The 15721-nt window shown below is 41.5% G+C and overlaps 1 protein-coding gene across 1 annotated transcript in view; it reads right to left on the bottom strand.

Moving 5' to 3' along the window:
- Positions 1 to 8817: 8817 nt before the first annotated feature.
- niban2b (niban apoptosis regulator 2b) overlaps positions 8818 to 15721 on the bottom strand; it is a 44732-nt gene continuing 37828 nt past the window's right edge. The window contains exons 9-14 of the mRNA XM_005465418.4: positions 14504 to 14691; positions 14221 to 14376; positions 12876 to 12989; positions 11625 to 11732; positions 11365 to 11476; positions 8818 to 10678 (exon numbers count right to left, since the gene is read on the bottom strand). Of these exons, the coding sequence (XP_005465475.1) occupies positions 10041 to 10678; positions 11365 to 11476; positions 11625 to 11732; positions 12876 to 12989; positions 14221 to 14376; positions 14504 to 14691 (1316 nt within the window). The 3' untranslated portion in view covers positions 8818 to 10040. The remainder of the gene's footprint in view (positions 10679 to 11364; positions 11477 to 11624; positions 11733 to 12875; positions 12990 to 14220; positions 14377 to 14503; positions 14692 to 15721) is intronic.

Below are 15721 nucleotides of genomic sequence, written 5' to 3'. Positions count from 1 at the left end.
TGAGATCAAACGCGTCTAAAGTCAGATATAACTTAGACTTTATACAGAATTACCTCACTTAAAGACACATTAAAAAACAACTTCTGTTCATCATTTTGATTATAAAGTCGAATTTTCAAGATTTCTGAGGAAAAGGTGAAACTGTGCAGATTACCTTTGTTGTTTCCTCTACAAAATGCCCTGTGCAGATGACTTAGTGAGACAAACCGGTCAGCCGTCTTGAAATACACGTACATCCTTAGTGGACGAGCGTGGAACCATCGACATCCTTGCATCTGTCCACTGCCGGCTTTCTGCACCATGTTTTCAGCGTCCTTATACTCATCGTCAAAATGTTTGTGTGCAAAAAGAGAAATCCTTTAATTCCTTGTTACTAAAACCAAGCCTGAAGCATGATGTCACTCAGAGGGTACAGCAGTTTGTCTTGAAATGATAACTATATCTTTTTTCTTTTAAATAAAACCAATTTCGAGTTTTATCTCAAAATGATACTGTTTTTTCTTAATGTGGCCCTAATACTCCTTTGTATGGTCTATAGCTAACCTGGTGAAACCTGGTGAGCAATGTGCGATTGGACATGTGGGGCATTATGTCCACTCAACAAATTTCTTAAAATTTCTCAAATACAAAGAAATAGAGGAATTGCTTAAGAAAGAAACACAGTCGACTCTTTTAACGGACTTAATCTTTACATCCGGTGGGAATGAAAGCAACAAGGAAATGCACAGGCTTTTAACTCGTAAAGGAAACGTGCTACAGGGTTATTTTGCCACCACTGATCCCTAAAGCATGTGGAAGGGTGGAAACACATCGCTACAAAAGGAGGGACGTGGACTGCCCTCAGCATCCATTATTATCTGATGAGCTGAATACCGCACGCTCTGCTCGAGTCATCTTACTCCACCCACAGCACCAACCTTCCACTTTCGCTGCTCTCAGTGTGGCTGCGAGGACACTGCAGAGGATCATCTCCACGAAGAGTTCATGAAATTAGTGCCATAAGGTGTCCTCTGCACTTGGTTAGTTTATATATTATTATTATTATAATTATTATTATTATTATTATTATTATTATTGTTGTTGTTGTTGTTGTTGTTGTTGTGTTAAGTTTTTTATTTTATTTCATTTCATCGTTTGTTTGCTTGTTTGTTTTTAATATGTTGAATAACGATAAAAATGCTCTTTTTTCAACAGTGGAATTTTTGAATTATGAGTGTACAGCACACAAAGTACTGTGACTATATGGGTACAGATAAGAAATTAGTGATTCTGATTCTATTATTGATATCACTTATTGATTCAGTTCTTTTTCGATTCTCTCATCGATTCTCAAGAAGGAGAATTAATTTCCATGAATGTAATGACTCATGCAAATTAACTTCATGCTGTGTGGTAAAATGTCGGTGCATGTTGGAGGCGTTTCCCCTCTTTGTTGGGGTAATTACTTAGAAAAAAGTAATGTATTACACAGAACACTTAATAATGTAATGCGGTAGAGTACTTAATTATTCACAGGAGAAAGTGATTTGTTATGTTACATTACATTACATACATTACGTTACATTAGTTTTGTGTTTTTCTGTAAAATGATCTGAAGTGCATTGTCTCATTATTGCCTCACCTGCACGTGAACCTTCGCCGCAGAGAGTGGACGTCACCACCAGGGTTTTAATAGTTTTGCAATTTTCATTAGTTTTTTATTTTTATTTCGTTTTGACTTCAGATTTTCAATTTTTATATTAGTTTTAATTAGTTTTTACCAATTGTTTGCTAGTTTAGTTTAGTTTTTATTTTTTGGAAAATCCTTAGTTTCAGTTTAGTTTTGATTAGTTTCAGTTATAGTTTTAGTTGTGTTTGCAATAATTAAGTGTAACAAAATCCCAGTTTCATCATATCAGTCATTCTCTTCTGCTTATCCTTGGGTATGTTGCTATTCCAGCTACCATACCCTGCACCCTGCACAGGTCGCCTGTCTGTCACAGGGCTAACACGCAGAGACAGACAACTCACATTCCCACCTATGGGTTCTTTAAATAAATAAATAAAGGCAGATGAACAACCATTGATACCAGGCAACTATAAAATGTATATCTTGGCCCCAATGAGACTATTAACTCTTGCAGCACCGGGTGTTAAGGCAATTGACTCACACAGTTATGTAGATATCCCAGTCCTGTTGTCTCGGGATGCATCACGCTGCCTTGCCTGGTGTTAGCTTCTGTTTCTGGGGATGAGGGTTGGGCGTGCTCCCTTACCTTCTCCAGGTAAGCTAGGTTAGCCTTCTTGTGTGAGCTTTTCAAGTGCACTTTAAGGTTTGTGGGATTTCTTTCCCTTTAGAAATGTCCCTCATAATTTGTCTCGTTCCACTACAAGACACTTGCTTTATCCAAAACAGTCATATTCAAAGTAATCCCAAATTGGACTCGTGGACGGAGCGGCAACACAGACGACCCGACTGAGGTACTTGCCACCTGCAGGCATAATAAGGCACAGCAAGAACATAACCTGGAAAATACACTTCATTCTCACCCTACACCAGGGGTCTGCAACCTTTTACACCCAAAGAGCCATTTGGACCCGGTTTCCACGCAAAAGAAAACACTGGGAGCCGCAAATACTTTTTGACATCTAAAATGAAGATAACACTGTATATATTGTTTTTTATCTTTATGCTTTGTGTGAACAACTAAGGTGTGTTGCTTATGAAATCCATGAAGTGCTACAGAGAAAATTAAATTATATTTATGTAATCAACACATTTTGAACTCTTAAAGAAATATAACAAAAGGAAAGACACCAACCTGAACTAAAATGATCCATGTAGCAAAGAAAAACTGTTGTGAGCCGCCACCCTTATATCGCCTTTGGGCTGTTGGAGCCTTGACCTGACTCTCAAAAAATAATTTGAAAAAAGCACTATGCTGCTAAAAGATGAAAAATAGATCTTTGCAAAATTCTGCCTAAATATGTATTTTACCTGGTTAGTGCGTGCGGCGGGGCGTGGTTTGCAGCGCCGCTGCAGGGGAGTCGGACGCAACTGAGCGGCACCCGCAATCGCGCCTCGCCCCCTTAAAGTCTGTGCTCTCTCTGCTGTTGTGTTGTCGGGCTGTGAGCTGAAAAGCTACAGCCGGCTGTATGTGTACAGCAACCGTGAGAATCTCAATAAAGAGATTCTCAAAAGCATGCTCATGCAAACATCGTCGGGTCTGCCGTGATTTGTTTACAATGGGACTTCTGCTCCTGAACCTCTGCGCACAGAGTCCGCAAATCGGGGCTATAGAAGTCAGTTTACGCAGGACTGTAAGCTGTCATCTGTCAGGCGTGAGCGGTGTTTGTCTTTAACATAGTTCACGGTGGAGAGCAGCTGCTGACATAATGTGGATCCGAAGATCCATAATTGGCCTACCTGGGGTTGAAAGTCTCGATAAATGCACGGCGTTTCGGCGGGTACACCGGCTTCCGCGAGTGTGACTCTTATTTTGAGCGATGAAAAAATAATAGAATATAATTTTATTTTTATATTTCAATATCACAATAATCTTCCAATTTAGAACTACGAGTTAAAAAGAACTAAAATAAATAAAATACACTTCAGCTAAATACTTCTAATTTATTTGCCCAAACCACGCGGAGCCGCAGTATAAGGACTAAAGAGCCGCATGCGGCTCCGGAGCCGCGGGTTGCCGACCCCTGCCCTAGACTAACGTATGACACATACACATCAACGAAAACTAAACACATTTTCTCTATAAATTCAGTTAATTTTAGTTAGTTTTGTGAACGGTCATTTCAGTTTTAGTTAGTTTTCCTTTTATTGCAAAGTCTCGTTTTTATTTTTATTTCCGTCAACGAAAATGTTTTTTATTCGTTATTTCGTTAGTTTTCGTTAACGATAATAACCTTGGTCACCACCAATCTTCGGCTGCCCACTCTCTTGCCTCTCCGCTCCTTGCTTGTCCGCCTGCTGCCTCACTCACAAGCGCTCCCACCTCGTCGTGGCGTAACAGCTCCGCCTCCAATCTCAGCTTGATGGTGGATCCGTTGTTCAGTTTTCCTGCTGTCACCGCCAAGAGGAGCCAAGGCTGAAGTAAGCTATATCTAGCCTGTACCTCTCAACGTCACACTAGCTCCTGCTGGGGCCCATGATCCAGGTCATCCAGCCTTTATCCAGGGGATGCCATACCCTGCATTTATGGACTTCCTAAGATCCACAAGGAAGGGGTCCCACTCAGACCCATAGTCAGTAGCATAAACTCAGTCACTTATAACATTGCGAAACACCTTGCTACCATCCTGGCACCTCTCGTGGGGAACACCCCACACCACATCAAGAACTCCACCGACTTCACCGACAAGGTCCAGAAACTTACCCTGGATCCAGATGAAACCATGGTGTCCTTTGATGTAGTCTCTCTCTTCACTTGCATACCCACCACGGAGGCAGTGGAGACTGTCAGAAAACGACTACAAGAAGACAGCTCCTTGGAAGACAGGACCAACTTCACACCCGATCAGATTTGCACACTGTTAGACCTCTGCCTTACCACCACATACTTCAAATACAACGAAGGCTTCTACAGACAAAAACATGGCTGTGCCATGGGCTCCCCTGTGTCACCTATTGTAGCCAACCTTTACATGGAGGAAATGGAAAGAAAGGCTCTTGGCTCTTTCAAAGGAAGAGCATCCAGCCACTGGTACAGATATGTAGATGACACCTGGGTCAAAATCAAGACACAAGAAGTGGAATCCTTCACTGCGCACATTAACGCCGTGGATAAAAACATCAAGTTCACCAGGGAAGACACTAAGGATAACTGTTTGCCTTTCCTGGACTGCGCTGTGCACATTGAAGAGAATGGCAACCTCAACATTGAAGTTTACCGGAAGCCCACACACACGGACCAGTACCTCCTCTTTGACTCCCATCACCCTCTGGAACACAAACTTGGAGTAATTAGGACCCTACACCACCGGGCAGAACATGTTCCCTCTAAGCCTGAAGGGATAAAGAAGGAACACACACATGTAAAGGAAGCACTGAAAACATGCGGTTATCCTAACTGGGCGTTCATAAAGTCAGCAAAGAGGCACAGAAAAGAAGATCAGACACCAGCGAGGGAGGATAAGAAAGACAGACGCAACAACGTTGTCATCCCCTATGTAGCCGGTGTATCAGAGAAACTCAGGAGAGTTTTCTCCAAGCACGACATCCCAGTGTACTTCAGACCCAGCAACACACTCAGACAGAAACTGGTTCACCCGAAAGACAAAACTCCAAAACACAGACTGAACAACGTGGTGTATGCTGTACAGTGCAGCGAGGAATGCCCAGACCTCTACATTGGAGAGACCAAACAGCCACTTCACAAGCGCATGGCACAACATAGAAGAGCCACCTCCACAGGACAAGACTCAGCAGTCCACCTGCATCTTAAGGACAAAGGTCAGTCTTTCGAGGATGCCAATGTTCACATTTTGGACAGAGAGGACAGATGGTTTGAAAGAGGAGTGAAAGAGGCCATCTATGTCCACTGTGAGCGACCATCTTTGAACAGAGGCGGTGGTTTACAACACCAACTGTCTGCCATCTATAATCCAGTTTTGAGTTCCCTCCCCAGACGACTTAACGCCCACTCACATCCTGGGCCATCTGACCTCAGGAATTCACATGACAAGGTGGGGCCAGGTTTCACAATGAGCTCACCCGAAACCTTGGCTGATTAGGTCCCACACCCGCTTTCACACCTTGGCGCATGTGATTAGAGGATCACCAGGGGGTCCTTTGTCCCTCCTTGGGGGGATACTCCCACTGGGTTTAAATCTGGGACTCTCGGCCATTTGACCTTAGAACTGAAGAAGCTTCTCGGATGAGAGGTGAAACGTCTTCAAGCAACTCAAAGAAGTCCAGACGCTTTTCTTTGCAAACTCCTTTGACTATGTTGTTAATACTCCTAGACTGTAGGGGGAGCTAGAGAGCTAGAGGGGGTTACCTCAGAGCAGACTGTGATGGCGAAGCTTTGTTTACATGTGAACCACAGTTCGATAAAATACCTTCTCTTCAAGTAATGGTGTCATTCTTAAGAACCCACAACAACATAAAGAAATAAGACAACCAGCAGAGCCCCAGAGTTTGCTCGTGACATTTTATATGGTCTGCTGGTTCCATTCCATCACCCTGCAGGATAAGAGCCATCTGCACAACATTGTCAACATTGTCTTTGTCAAGGTGTGTTCAAAATTACTGGACTTTCTTCCCTCTCCCTGATATCTGTATACAAGCATCAATGTTCCCGGCCTGGCTGCCCACATTTTCAGGGACTCCTCCCATGGTCTTTCTCCTGCATTTGAGCAGCTGTCAGGACCAAGAGAATGACCTATGTTCCTCAAGCTTTCTTTCCTCAGAAAGGAAGATGATGATGAAGATGATGAGCAGAAGACATCATCTGAAGATTGAGTCGTAGGCCTCCACTGCAGCAAGTAACAACAAAAGAGCCAGCACCACCTGAACACTGTGGACCCTCTCTCTCTGCTCATTTTTGGTGTTTTACAGTACGAATTTGGATTTGTATTGTTTCCTACTGTCTCCCTTCCTACTGGGTTGTATCTACACAGAAGAAATAAGTGCATCTTCAGGCCTCGATGTGCTCGTTCTCCTCTTTAATCTCTCTTCTTCCAAAGAGTAGAATAAAATCAACATTAGCTCAGAGTTTAATTAGATAAATATAATTCAAGTGATTTGATTATTTCACTTTGTGAAACAGTAAAGATAAAAACCTGAGTGTTATTATTCATTAGGATGAACAACTCTTACAGGTTACTCCAGCCCTTTAAAGCTAACAGACACTTGATGCTTAGTTTTTAAAGCCACTGAATTCAACCGGTTTAGTTACAAGTGCACAGATCTAGATGGGAGCTGCCGTTAACGGGTGTGACTCAGTTATACAAACGCCAGACAAGAGTAACACCTGTCGGCATTCTTAATAGGGGAGACAGTACACCTGTCACTTGTTGAAGAGTTATTTGTCTGCTTAGCTGTGCTTGAAAGAGCAAGAGCAGAATATTAAATGCAAGTTATCTCCACAGACTTGCAGCTGTCATAGAATCAGTGTTTGTTCTGCACACTGTTAAACCAAGCTAGAAGCTGCTGTGACATTTTTAAATAAACAAGATTAAATGTCTTTTCCACCTAAATGACTTTCATTAAGGTATCATAAGCTAACTGTGACTAACTGCAACATTTCACCCTTTCACACTTAGATCTGAAATAGTCGAGGTTCAGAAGTTTAGTGGACGATGAAGTTTGTTTGTAACAAACACTGCTGTGATGGGATCTTGTGATATGAGCAGGCTGTTTGACTCAGAGTCTCAGGTTTTGCTTCCACTGAGCCTGCATGCCTTTCTGCTGTTTATGAGATATTTCCACCAGACATGTTGGTGGAAATGGAAGAAGAGGGAAAATCTCATTTGTCTCAAGAATTGTTAATACATTAATGGATGTGATTTCTCATGAATTTCACACTTTTTTCAGCTGCACAGAATTCTGCTGATGTGCTAAAAAGTGATTTCCAGTTTTTCTATGTGTACCATTGCTTACAGTAGGAATTTGAAGGGTTTATAAAATAAAATAATGACTTGCTTTGCAAGTATCTTTGTGACTTCATGACTTTCAGTTATTCCCGTGCTTTTAAGCAGCTTTAAATCTCTTGATAGTACTGTGATGTTTCCTCTGCTCCTTTAGTGAAATCTGTGTTGAAAATACATTTTTAATGTCAATTACATTTAAAAAAAACTTTTTTATAAAAGCGAAAAACTGGTAGCAGCTTTGACCTTTGACCTCGCATGTTCTTTCTGACTCATCATTTTCAATTATTCATCAGAAACATGTTTGGAGCAAGTCATTCACAATAGTTCAAATATGGGAAATCAGTTTTGGGCAAATAGCCGACCAGAAATCCCTCTTTGGTTAAATGTAGAGAAAAAGAATAGAGTTGAATTACAGCTGAAAAAGTCTTCCTGTTTTTCTCTCTGAAAGCACAGCTGGTTTCTGTAGAGGTGCTTTAATGAATTTACAGTGCAGTGTGCTGCTCTCTCTGTTGATATGAGTTAGTGGCGCTCACCCAGCATCCTTTTACCAATCTTGTTTATAAACATGATCAAATACGACGACATGTTGGCTGATACTGTCGTCCATCCTTATTTACACTTTGGATTCTGGTATTTAGGTGGATGGATATCCTACATTAGTCTTCACAGTCCACAGCAAAAAATAATGATTTTCTTTTATACATGTGTGTGTATTCAGATGGTATTAATAATGTTTTGGTTTGATATAGTGGATTGTTTCTAAATCTCTACACGAGTCCATGAACCTGTCCAGCACCAGGTCAGTGATCTCGCTCTGCTGCTCACAGCAGGAAACGATCTCGAGCAACAAGTAACGTTTGACTGCCAAGGTCAAGGAGCAACTCTGGATTTACAGCAGTGTCAGAGGAACTGTTCAGATTCTTCTGGAAATATACTAATCATAGATTTAAAAAAAACGGCATATAAGGAAAAATACTCACTGGAGAAAAATGTCCTCAGTTTATTTGTGCTCAGAGTTTAAAAAGTGAACACAGACACCAGGAAATACAGCACACAGTGGAAAAGTGCACAGAGGACTGTTCACGTCACCCTCATAAAAATCTATAGTTTAAAGCAGATGTGATCATAACCTAAAAACACTTTATGCAGTAAAAGATGTCAAGATTCAACACAGTTTATTTTAATCCAGGGAATATGGTTCAGAAATTAAGTGCAAACTGAAAAGACAAATACAGTTTAAATTCTTTAATTTTCTACCAACAGTGATGTGGGGATGTGTTTATAAGTGTAACACACAGAGATACAAACCAGAGCAAAGGATGGAGGACGATCAGTCGATGCAGCAAACTGTGTTACTGTTCACGCAGATACAGAACTGCTCTGTAATAACACCTAAATGTCAAATATTAAAGAAAATTATAGCCTCAGTGATTTTGTTCATTTCCAAGTTGAACAGAAAGTTTTCTCTGTTGTAAAAGGAACAGTTTACATTCTGCTCGTCTCTACAGGGAAGACCACACCAAAAGTGTTCTTCAGGATTCAGGTCATCATCTTTAGAAGGTAACGTGTGATTTTAAGAGTGTGGATCATTGGAAATATGGGTTACACATTCACACCCATTACCTTTGACCCTATTCTATGTATGTACACACATACACTTGCATTCTCCCGTGATGTAGTTCGTAGGTGGAAAGGACCTCAGAAACGTCCTGGATCACCTGGAACAGCTTATGTACGGTGACGTTTAACAGAGTGAATACCCTTGTGTTTCTTATTGGTCCATGAGCAATCAATACATCAATCACTGTTTACATTTTACTAACTGAAATAAAATTTTCATTATAGCTTTAAGTTTTGTTTTAGTTCTCTATACCAACCTTGGTGTGCACACGTGGCAACAGAAACGATGACAAATAAATTTTTGATCGATAATTTATTATCAATAAATCATTTGCTTCAGAAACTTCAATCTAAAAATAAAAAAGTGTGCAAAAAGATGAAATGATAGAAAATGATGTAAAATTACAGTTAATAAAAGCTTTCTTGGTAAAGTGGTTACTCATGTAAAACAGTGCCGTTCCCACCAACCCAAAACAAACTGTCGGTGCTGACATGGACACGATCGTCTGCATTTAGGATTCATTTTTTTGTCACACGTTCTTTAAGCTGTTCATTACTCAGTGACTTTTTAATGCTTACGGTTTGAATCAGAGCAGTTAGAAAAGTCAGATTGAAGGTCAAACACACCCAGCTTCTTAAAAGGCACCTCAATCCTGGTGTTCTTGCACCTTGTCACATTTATACACAGCACACAGACTGGTGCATGTCCACCGTGCTCATGTTTCTACCATGTGAAGACAAAGTTTGGGTTGTTGTGGTTAAAAATTATATTTAGTGTCTTAAACTTGGTATAAACTGGAAAAGCAAAAAGAACCGGGCAGGATTCACTTTAGTCACTGGTCTCCTCCTGCAGCTACGCTCGTCTCCTTAATCTCAGACTCCTTTTGTGCTGCTGGAGCAGGTGGCAGGAGTAAAACCTCCTCTGACTCCTCCTGCTTGGATGATGGCTGCTCTTTTGCCACAGCCTGACTTTCCTCTCCCTCTCCTTCCTCAGCAGACTCGATCGCCTGGAATTCCTCTTTCTGCTGCTCCTCGGGTTTGTTGTCGTCTTCTGGCTTTTCTGTGGAGGCTTTGAGACTTGCAAATCCATTCTGGTCACACAAAGGCTTGTTTTCAGAGTTCTCCTCAGCTCCATTCTCTTTCTGCCCCTCTCCATCTTCCTCTGGTATGTCTTCAACACCAGGCACCTCCAGGCATGACTCGCTGGGCAGGACCGTACTGCCTTCCATCTGGATCAAGGACACCACCTGCTTCACTCTTTTCTTCTTCCGGGACGTCACACTTTTCACCTCACCATCGTACTCAGCATCATTCTCTGCCCCATCCTCCTCCTCCTGGTCGCCGCCGTACTGTCCTGCCCAGTCGATGGAGGGATTATCTCCAAGCAGATGCAGGTTGGGGTCACTGTTGCTCAGAACAATACTGTCCCTGTACAGATTGTGTCTCCTTTGGACTGCTGCCTCCTTTACAGCTGCAGACAGAGAGAAAAGGGTTCAAATGCGGATTCTCACAATAATGATTTATAATTATGTTAAGTGCACAGAGAATACAGTGGGGACCAATATGAATGATGATGTTCTCCCAGTTTAAATGGATCCAAGATGCCACTTTTATATCATATTTTAATCTTAATATCTTATCATTGTGAAAGCAGCTGTGAGCACTACACTGAGACATTTTTTAAACACTAAATGCTTCTTTAGAATTCAAGGCCTACTTTTCTTCATGTTCTTTTCATAATGTACCAAATGTAGGAATTGGATGAATTAGTGGATGACCTGTCTGGACTCTAGGAATGCTGGTAAGCATCTGGACCTCTCTGGGGAATTGTGTTGTTTGAATGTGTTTTGGCAATATCCTCAAAACTAAACACGACCTTCCATGAAAAAGACTTTCTCTGGATGGCAGGATATTTTGCTTAAAAACCTTTTTGTCTTGTCCAGCATTAATCATGTCTTGTCAGATTTGTTACTTTGTGAGTCTATGCAGGCTTTCCTCATGACCTCTTAATGGTTCCCACTGGCCTGTGTGATTCCAAGGTCCAAGGTGCCCTCACTGTCTGCAGTGTTGCCTCCTGGTAGTATAACACCCTCAGTTCTGACTACTTTCACTCAGTCTTTCTTCATCTATATAGATGTACCACCAAAGAAGACTGACCCATTATAATGTCCTTCATGACTGACTGCAGCACAACCTCTTCAAAGATGTTTTCTACCAGGATGAAGCGGGAAAAGTCCTCGAAGATCAGCTCCTCAAAGCGTGGCAACTCCTGGTGTTTCAAATAAGAATGAAACCAAGGACAAATACACACAACAATAAACCAGTCACATTGCTTTTCTTTGTTAAAAAAAACAAAAACCTAACTGTGCATTATTAATTTTCCAGGTTCTTGGGAAAAGAAATGGTGATGTACTCACAGATACAAAGCAAGGGTTGAGCTGCTTTAGAATGTAGGGGATGAAGATCTGCAAGAGAGCCTCGCGGAAGAAACGCTTCCTCACTGTGCTGCTGTCATAGTCAAATTTCTGAACCACAGGAAAGAAGGAAAAGGACAGCTTTACTGTGTGTGTGTTTTGCTACTTTACATTTATGTACCATAATTGTATTTTTATTTTGTATTGTAGCAGATGGTAAGTATAAGTTGTAACTTCATTTTGAACAAATGTATGTATGTGACAAAATACATCTCGAAAGTATTCACAACGCTGTGATGCCTGACAGGAGCTTCCATGTGGTACTGAGGCAGGTTATTGGCCCTTTCTTGGATGTCTGGTTCCTGTTCAGGGAGGTTGCTGTGGTCTGCTCTCAGACCCAACAGCCACCGACCACTGCCGTTATGTGTTGCGTCCTTCTCCCATATGCTCTTCCAGTATTGCTCCATCTCCAGCCTTCCTCCTCCTTGCTGAAGCATTTTTGCGGTAGAAATTGTTGTACTTCTGGATGGTTCATCTCTCTCCAAGGAGCAGCGACGGAGCTCTGTCAGAGAGACCATCCGGTTCTTGGTGACCTCCATGACTAAGGCACTTCTGCCCTGATAGCTCATCAGGCCACGAGTTCCTGCCCCAAAGTGGAGGAGTTCAAGTATCTTGGGGTCTTGTTCATGAGTGACGGGAGATTGACAGATGGATTGGTGCTGCGGCTGCACTGATGTGGATACTGTACCGGTCTGTGAAATGAGAGCTGAGCATAAAAGTGAAGCTCTCAATTTACCTGTTGATCTATGTCCCTACCTTCACCTATGGTCACCAGCTGTGGGTAGTGACCGAAAGAACGAGATCGGGGAAAGAAGCGGCGGAAATGAGCTTCCTCCGAAGGGTGGCTGGCCTCTCCCTTAGAGATAGGGTGAGGAGTTCGGCCATCTGGGTGGGGCCCAGAGTAGAGCCGCTGCTCCTCCACATCAAAAGGAGCCAGCTGAGGTGGTTTTCTGACAAGGATGGACCCTGGGAGCCTCCTGTGTGAGGTGTTCTGGACATGTCCCACCGCGACCGGCCCAGGATAAGCAGAAGAAGATGGATGGATTAATATGCTCACACTCTATATGGATGTTGTAAAGTGGAGGGGATCCAACCACCAACCTTCAAATCTAACCCCAGCCCTTCTCTTCCTGTGTGTTTTTGGTTTAGGATAAAGTGGTGATCTAACAGGTTTTTACTGATCATGTGTTTTACCTTAATAACTCTGTCCTGGCAGCGCTGGATGGTCTTACAGAGATCCTCACTGCCCTGAGACTCCAGACTCTGATGAAGGATCTGCTCAAATGTATAAACAGCATTGTCCATTTGCTGTAAACAGACACAGAGATGGGGACACTATTTTATCATGAGTGCATTCAAATGTATCAGTATATTTTATAATATCTTGACTTTGATAAATATCACAAAAATATGATATGAAATAAGATCTTTTAACTGATCCAAAACTTGATGACTCTGCTCCATGATGTGCCTCCACCTATTCATACTTCCCCTTCTCCTAAGCTTGCCTTCCTGCAGTTCTGTTGTGTTCACAGTAGTCAATTCCTCTGCAAACTGAGCAGCAACTATTCAAGTTTAATTTATTCTTACAACACTGAGAGTAGAGAGATGCTCACGCAAAATTAAAGCAGACGTAAGTACTGTATGTTGACCTCAGAAAAGGAGGCAGGAAATGTTTCGAGTTCAAACATGGACAGTAAGACTAACAAAACACCAAGTATTTCATAATTCAATAATAACTAAACTGTTCTCTTTAGAAATAAAACATACTAGACTCATTCAATCCCTGAGAAATCCACCTCAGTGAACATCCCAATTCTAAGAGATGAAGGCGACAACATAATGTACTTTGTATGTGATTTAACACACAGGAATGGAGTATATTTACATAAGAGATGCTCAGTACATCACACAAAGAAGCTCCTCAGTTTAAATCCAGACTGGAGCATTTCTTTGTGGTGTTTCATGCTTTAGCCATGTCTGCTAGTGCTCTCTGGGTACTTAAGCTTCTTCCTACAGTGCATAGGTATACGTCAGTGATTCTAATGCATTTACCTTTTCATGGAAGTCCGCTAATACAAGTTTGTGTGTTACTTGTTTCTTGAGTCACTGTTTTCGTTCCCAACTGTATTTTGTTCTGGAGGTTTGTGGAGGCAGATCATTTTGTTTCACTATATTCATTTTGATTTACGTTACCTGTATTTGTTATACATTCATGGATCTGAGAATGGGTAAGTTCCTAATACAGTGGGGAGTTTGTTTTTTAAGGAAGTATGTGATGTTTATTTACCAGTAAGTGCTGATTGTAACCTCCTCCCTCTCCTCCGTTTATATCGTTTGTAAAGTGTTGTTTCATAAGAAAATGTAATAAAATGAATTTTTCAACAAATAAAATGCAGATTTTTAAAAATACATTTGACCAGAATAACATTCATACAGTAAATTATGATTGTAATTAATACATCATTTAGACCTCCAGCAACATGTTTAAGCATGCAGTACTGCTTTGAAAAGCCAGCTGCCAGTATGTGATCATCACCTCTCTCATGAGGATCTGGACCCTCTGGATGAACACTGAGGGACTCGAGATGTCAAATCTCTGATCCAGACCTTCCAGACTCAGCTGCATCACCTTCTCATAGCAGCTGTACATCTTCACTGGATGGAAGGCAAGCATTGAGATCTTCTCCATGTGCTGAGGAAGAGGAAAAGATTACAAACACTGAATGTCACTAAATGTTTCTGAGTTCAATGGAGGCAGAGGGAGTATCTCCTTAACTCAATTCCCCTCTCTAGAAGGAGTACCTGTTCTACGTGCTCACCTGTGCCACCACCTCCTTAGTGCCCTCATTCAGCACGTTTTTGCTCATGTCCACCAGCTCTCGGAAGAAAACCTCGCGGACCTCGAAGAAACCTCGGCTGGTGGGCTCCATCAGGGCCTCTAGGATGGAGCTGATGTAGGGTTGAATGCTCACCTTCAGCAGCTTCTCTGCTTTGGGAAGAACCACAGCTGCAAAACAAGAGAGAAAAGCAGACTTGCAGTTTCAGGCAAACGTCTGTGATCGTTAGGTCAGATTAAAAATGTGTGACAACCTGTAAACAAAGTATGCCTGGCTTCAGGGATGTAGAAACATGGTGACATAGCCTTGGTCAGGTTGCTGAGTTTTAATCTGATTTAGTGCTCAGCTCAGATAAAAGAATTATTGTGATTTTAACATCCATGTAGATGCTAAAAATGACTCAACACAGCATTCAATCTGTTATTAGACTCAATTGGCTTCTTTTAAAATGTAAAAGAACCCACCCACCACTTTAATCACACTCTACATCTTGTTTTAACATATGGCATAGAAACTGAACATTTAACAGTGTTTCACTCTCTTATCTGATCATTTCCTGATAACAATTACAATCATTGATTACACAGCAGTGGGGAGTAGACTTCATCACAGTAGAAAAGCCTCCAGCTGTTCAGTTATAAATCAGTAATTTGTCTACTACCTGTGTATCTACCTTCCTGTATGTCACCTAAACAGACAAACTAAAACCTCCACTCACAAGCTTCTATCAGTCACTGTTCCATCAGTACGTACAGAACTTGGGGGAAAGGCATTTTCTTACAATGCTGAACAGCTGAACTGAACTGAAGGGTTTTAAACAAATCCTAAGGACAATGGAGGAAGCACCAGGGCTGCTCCTGTTCGTCATGTTTTATTGTTACTGTCTTTTATTTCATTTTTAGCTGTATTTTTCCAGTTAATTGGTTGTTATATGAACTATAATGACTACAGTATGTTTATCAAGCTGTACTTTTGTAAGGATATTTAAAACAGGTTGCTGCTCAAAATGAGACTTTGTGTCTCAATGAGATTTACCTGATAAATAAAGGTGAAATAAAATAAATAAATAAAAAAAAGTTTATCCAAAATGCTGCAGCAAGAGTCCTGACAGGGACTAGAAAGAGAGACCAGATTTCTCCTGTTTTGGCTTCCCTTCATTGGCTTCCTGTTAAATCCAGAATTGAATTCAAAATCCTGCTC

This window comes from Oreochromis niloticus, linkage group LG12 (genome assembly GCF_001858045.2).
Source record: "Oreochromis niloticus isolate F11D_XX linkage group LG12, O_niloticus_UMD_NMBU, whole genome shotgun sequence".
In the NCBI taxonomy this organism is placed as follows: Eukaryota; Metazoa; Chordata; class Actinopteri; order Cichliformes; family Cichlidae; genus Oreochromis; species Oreochromis niloticus.
This window is presented reverse-complemented; position numbering and strand designations above follow the sequence as displayed.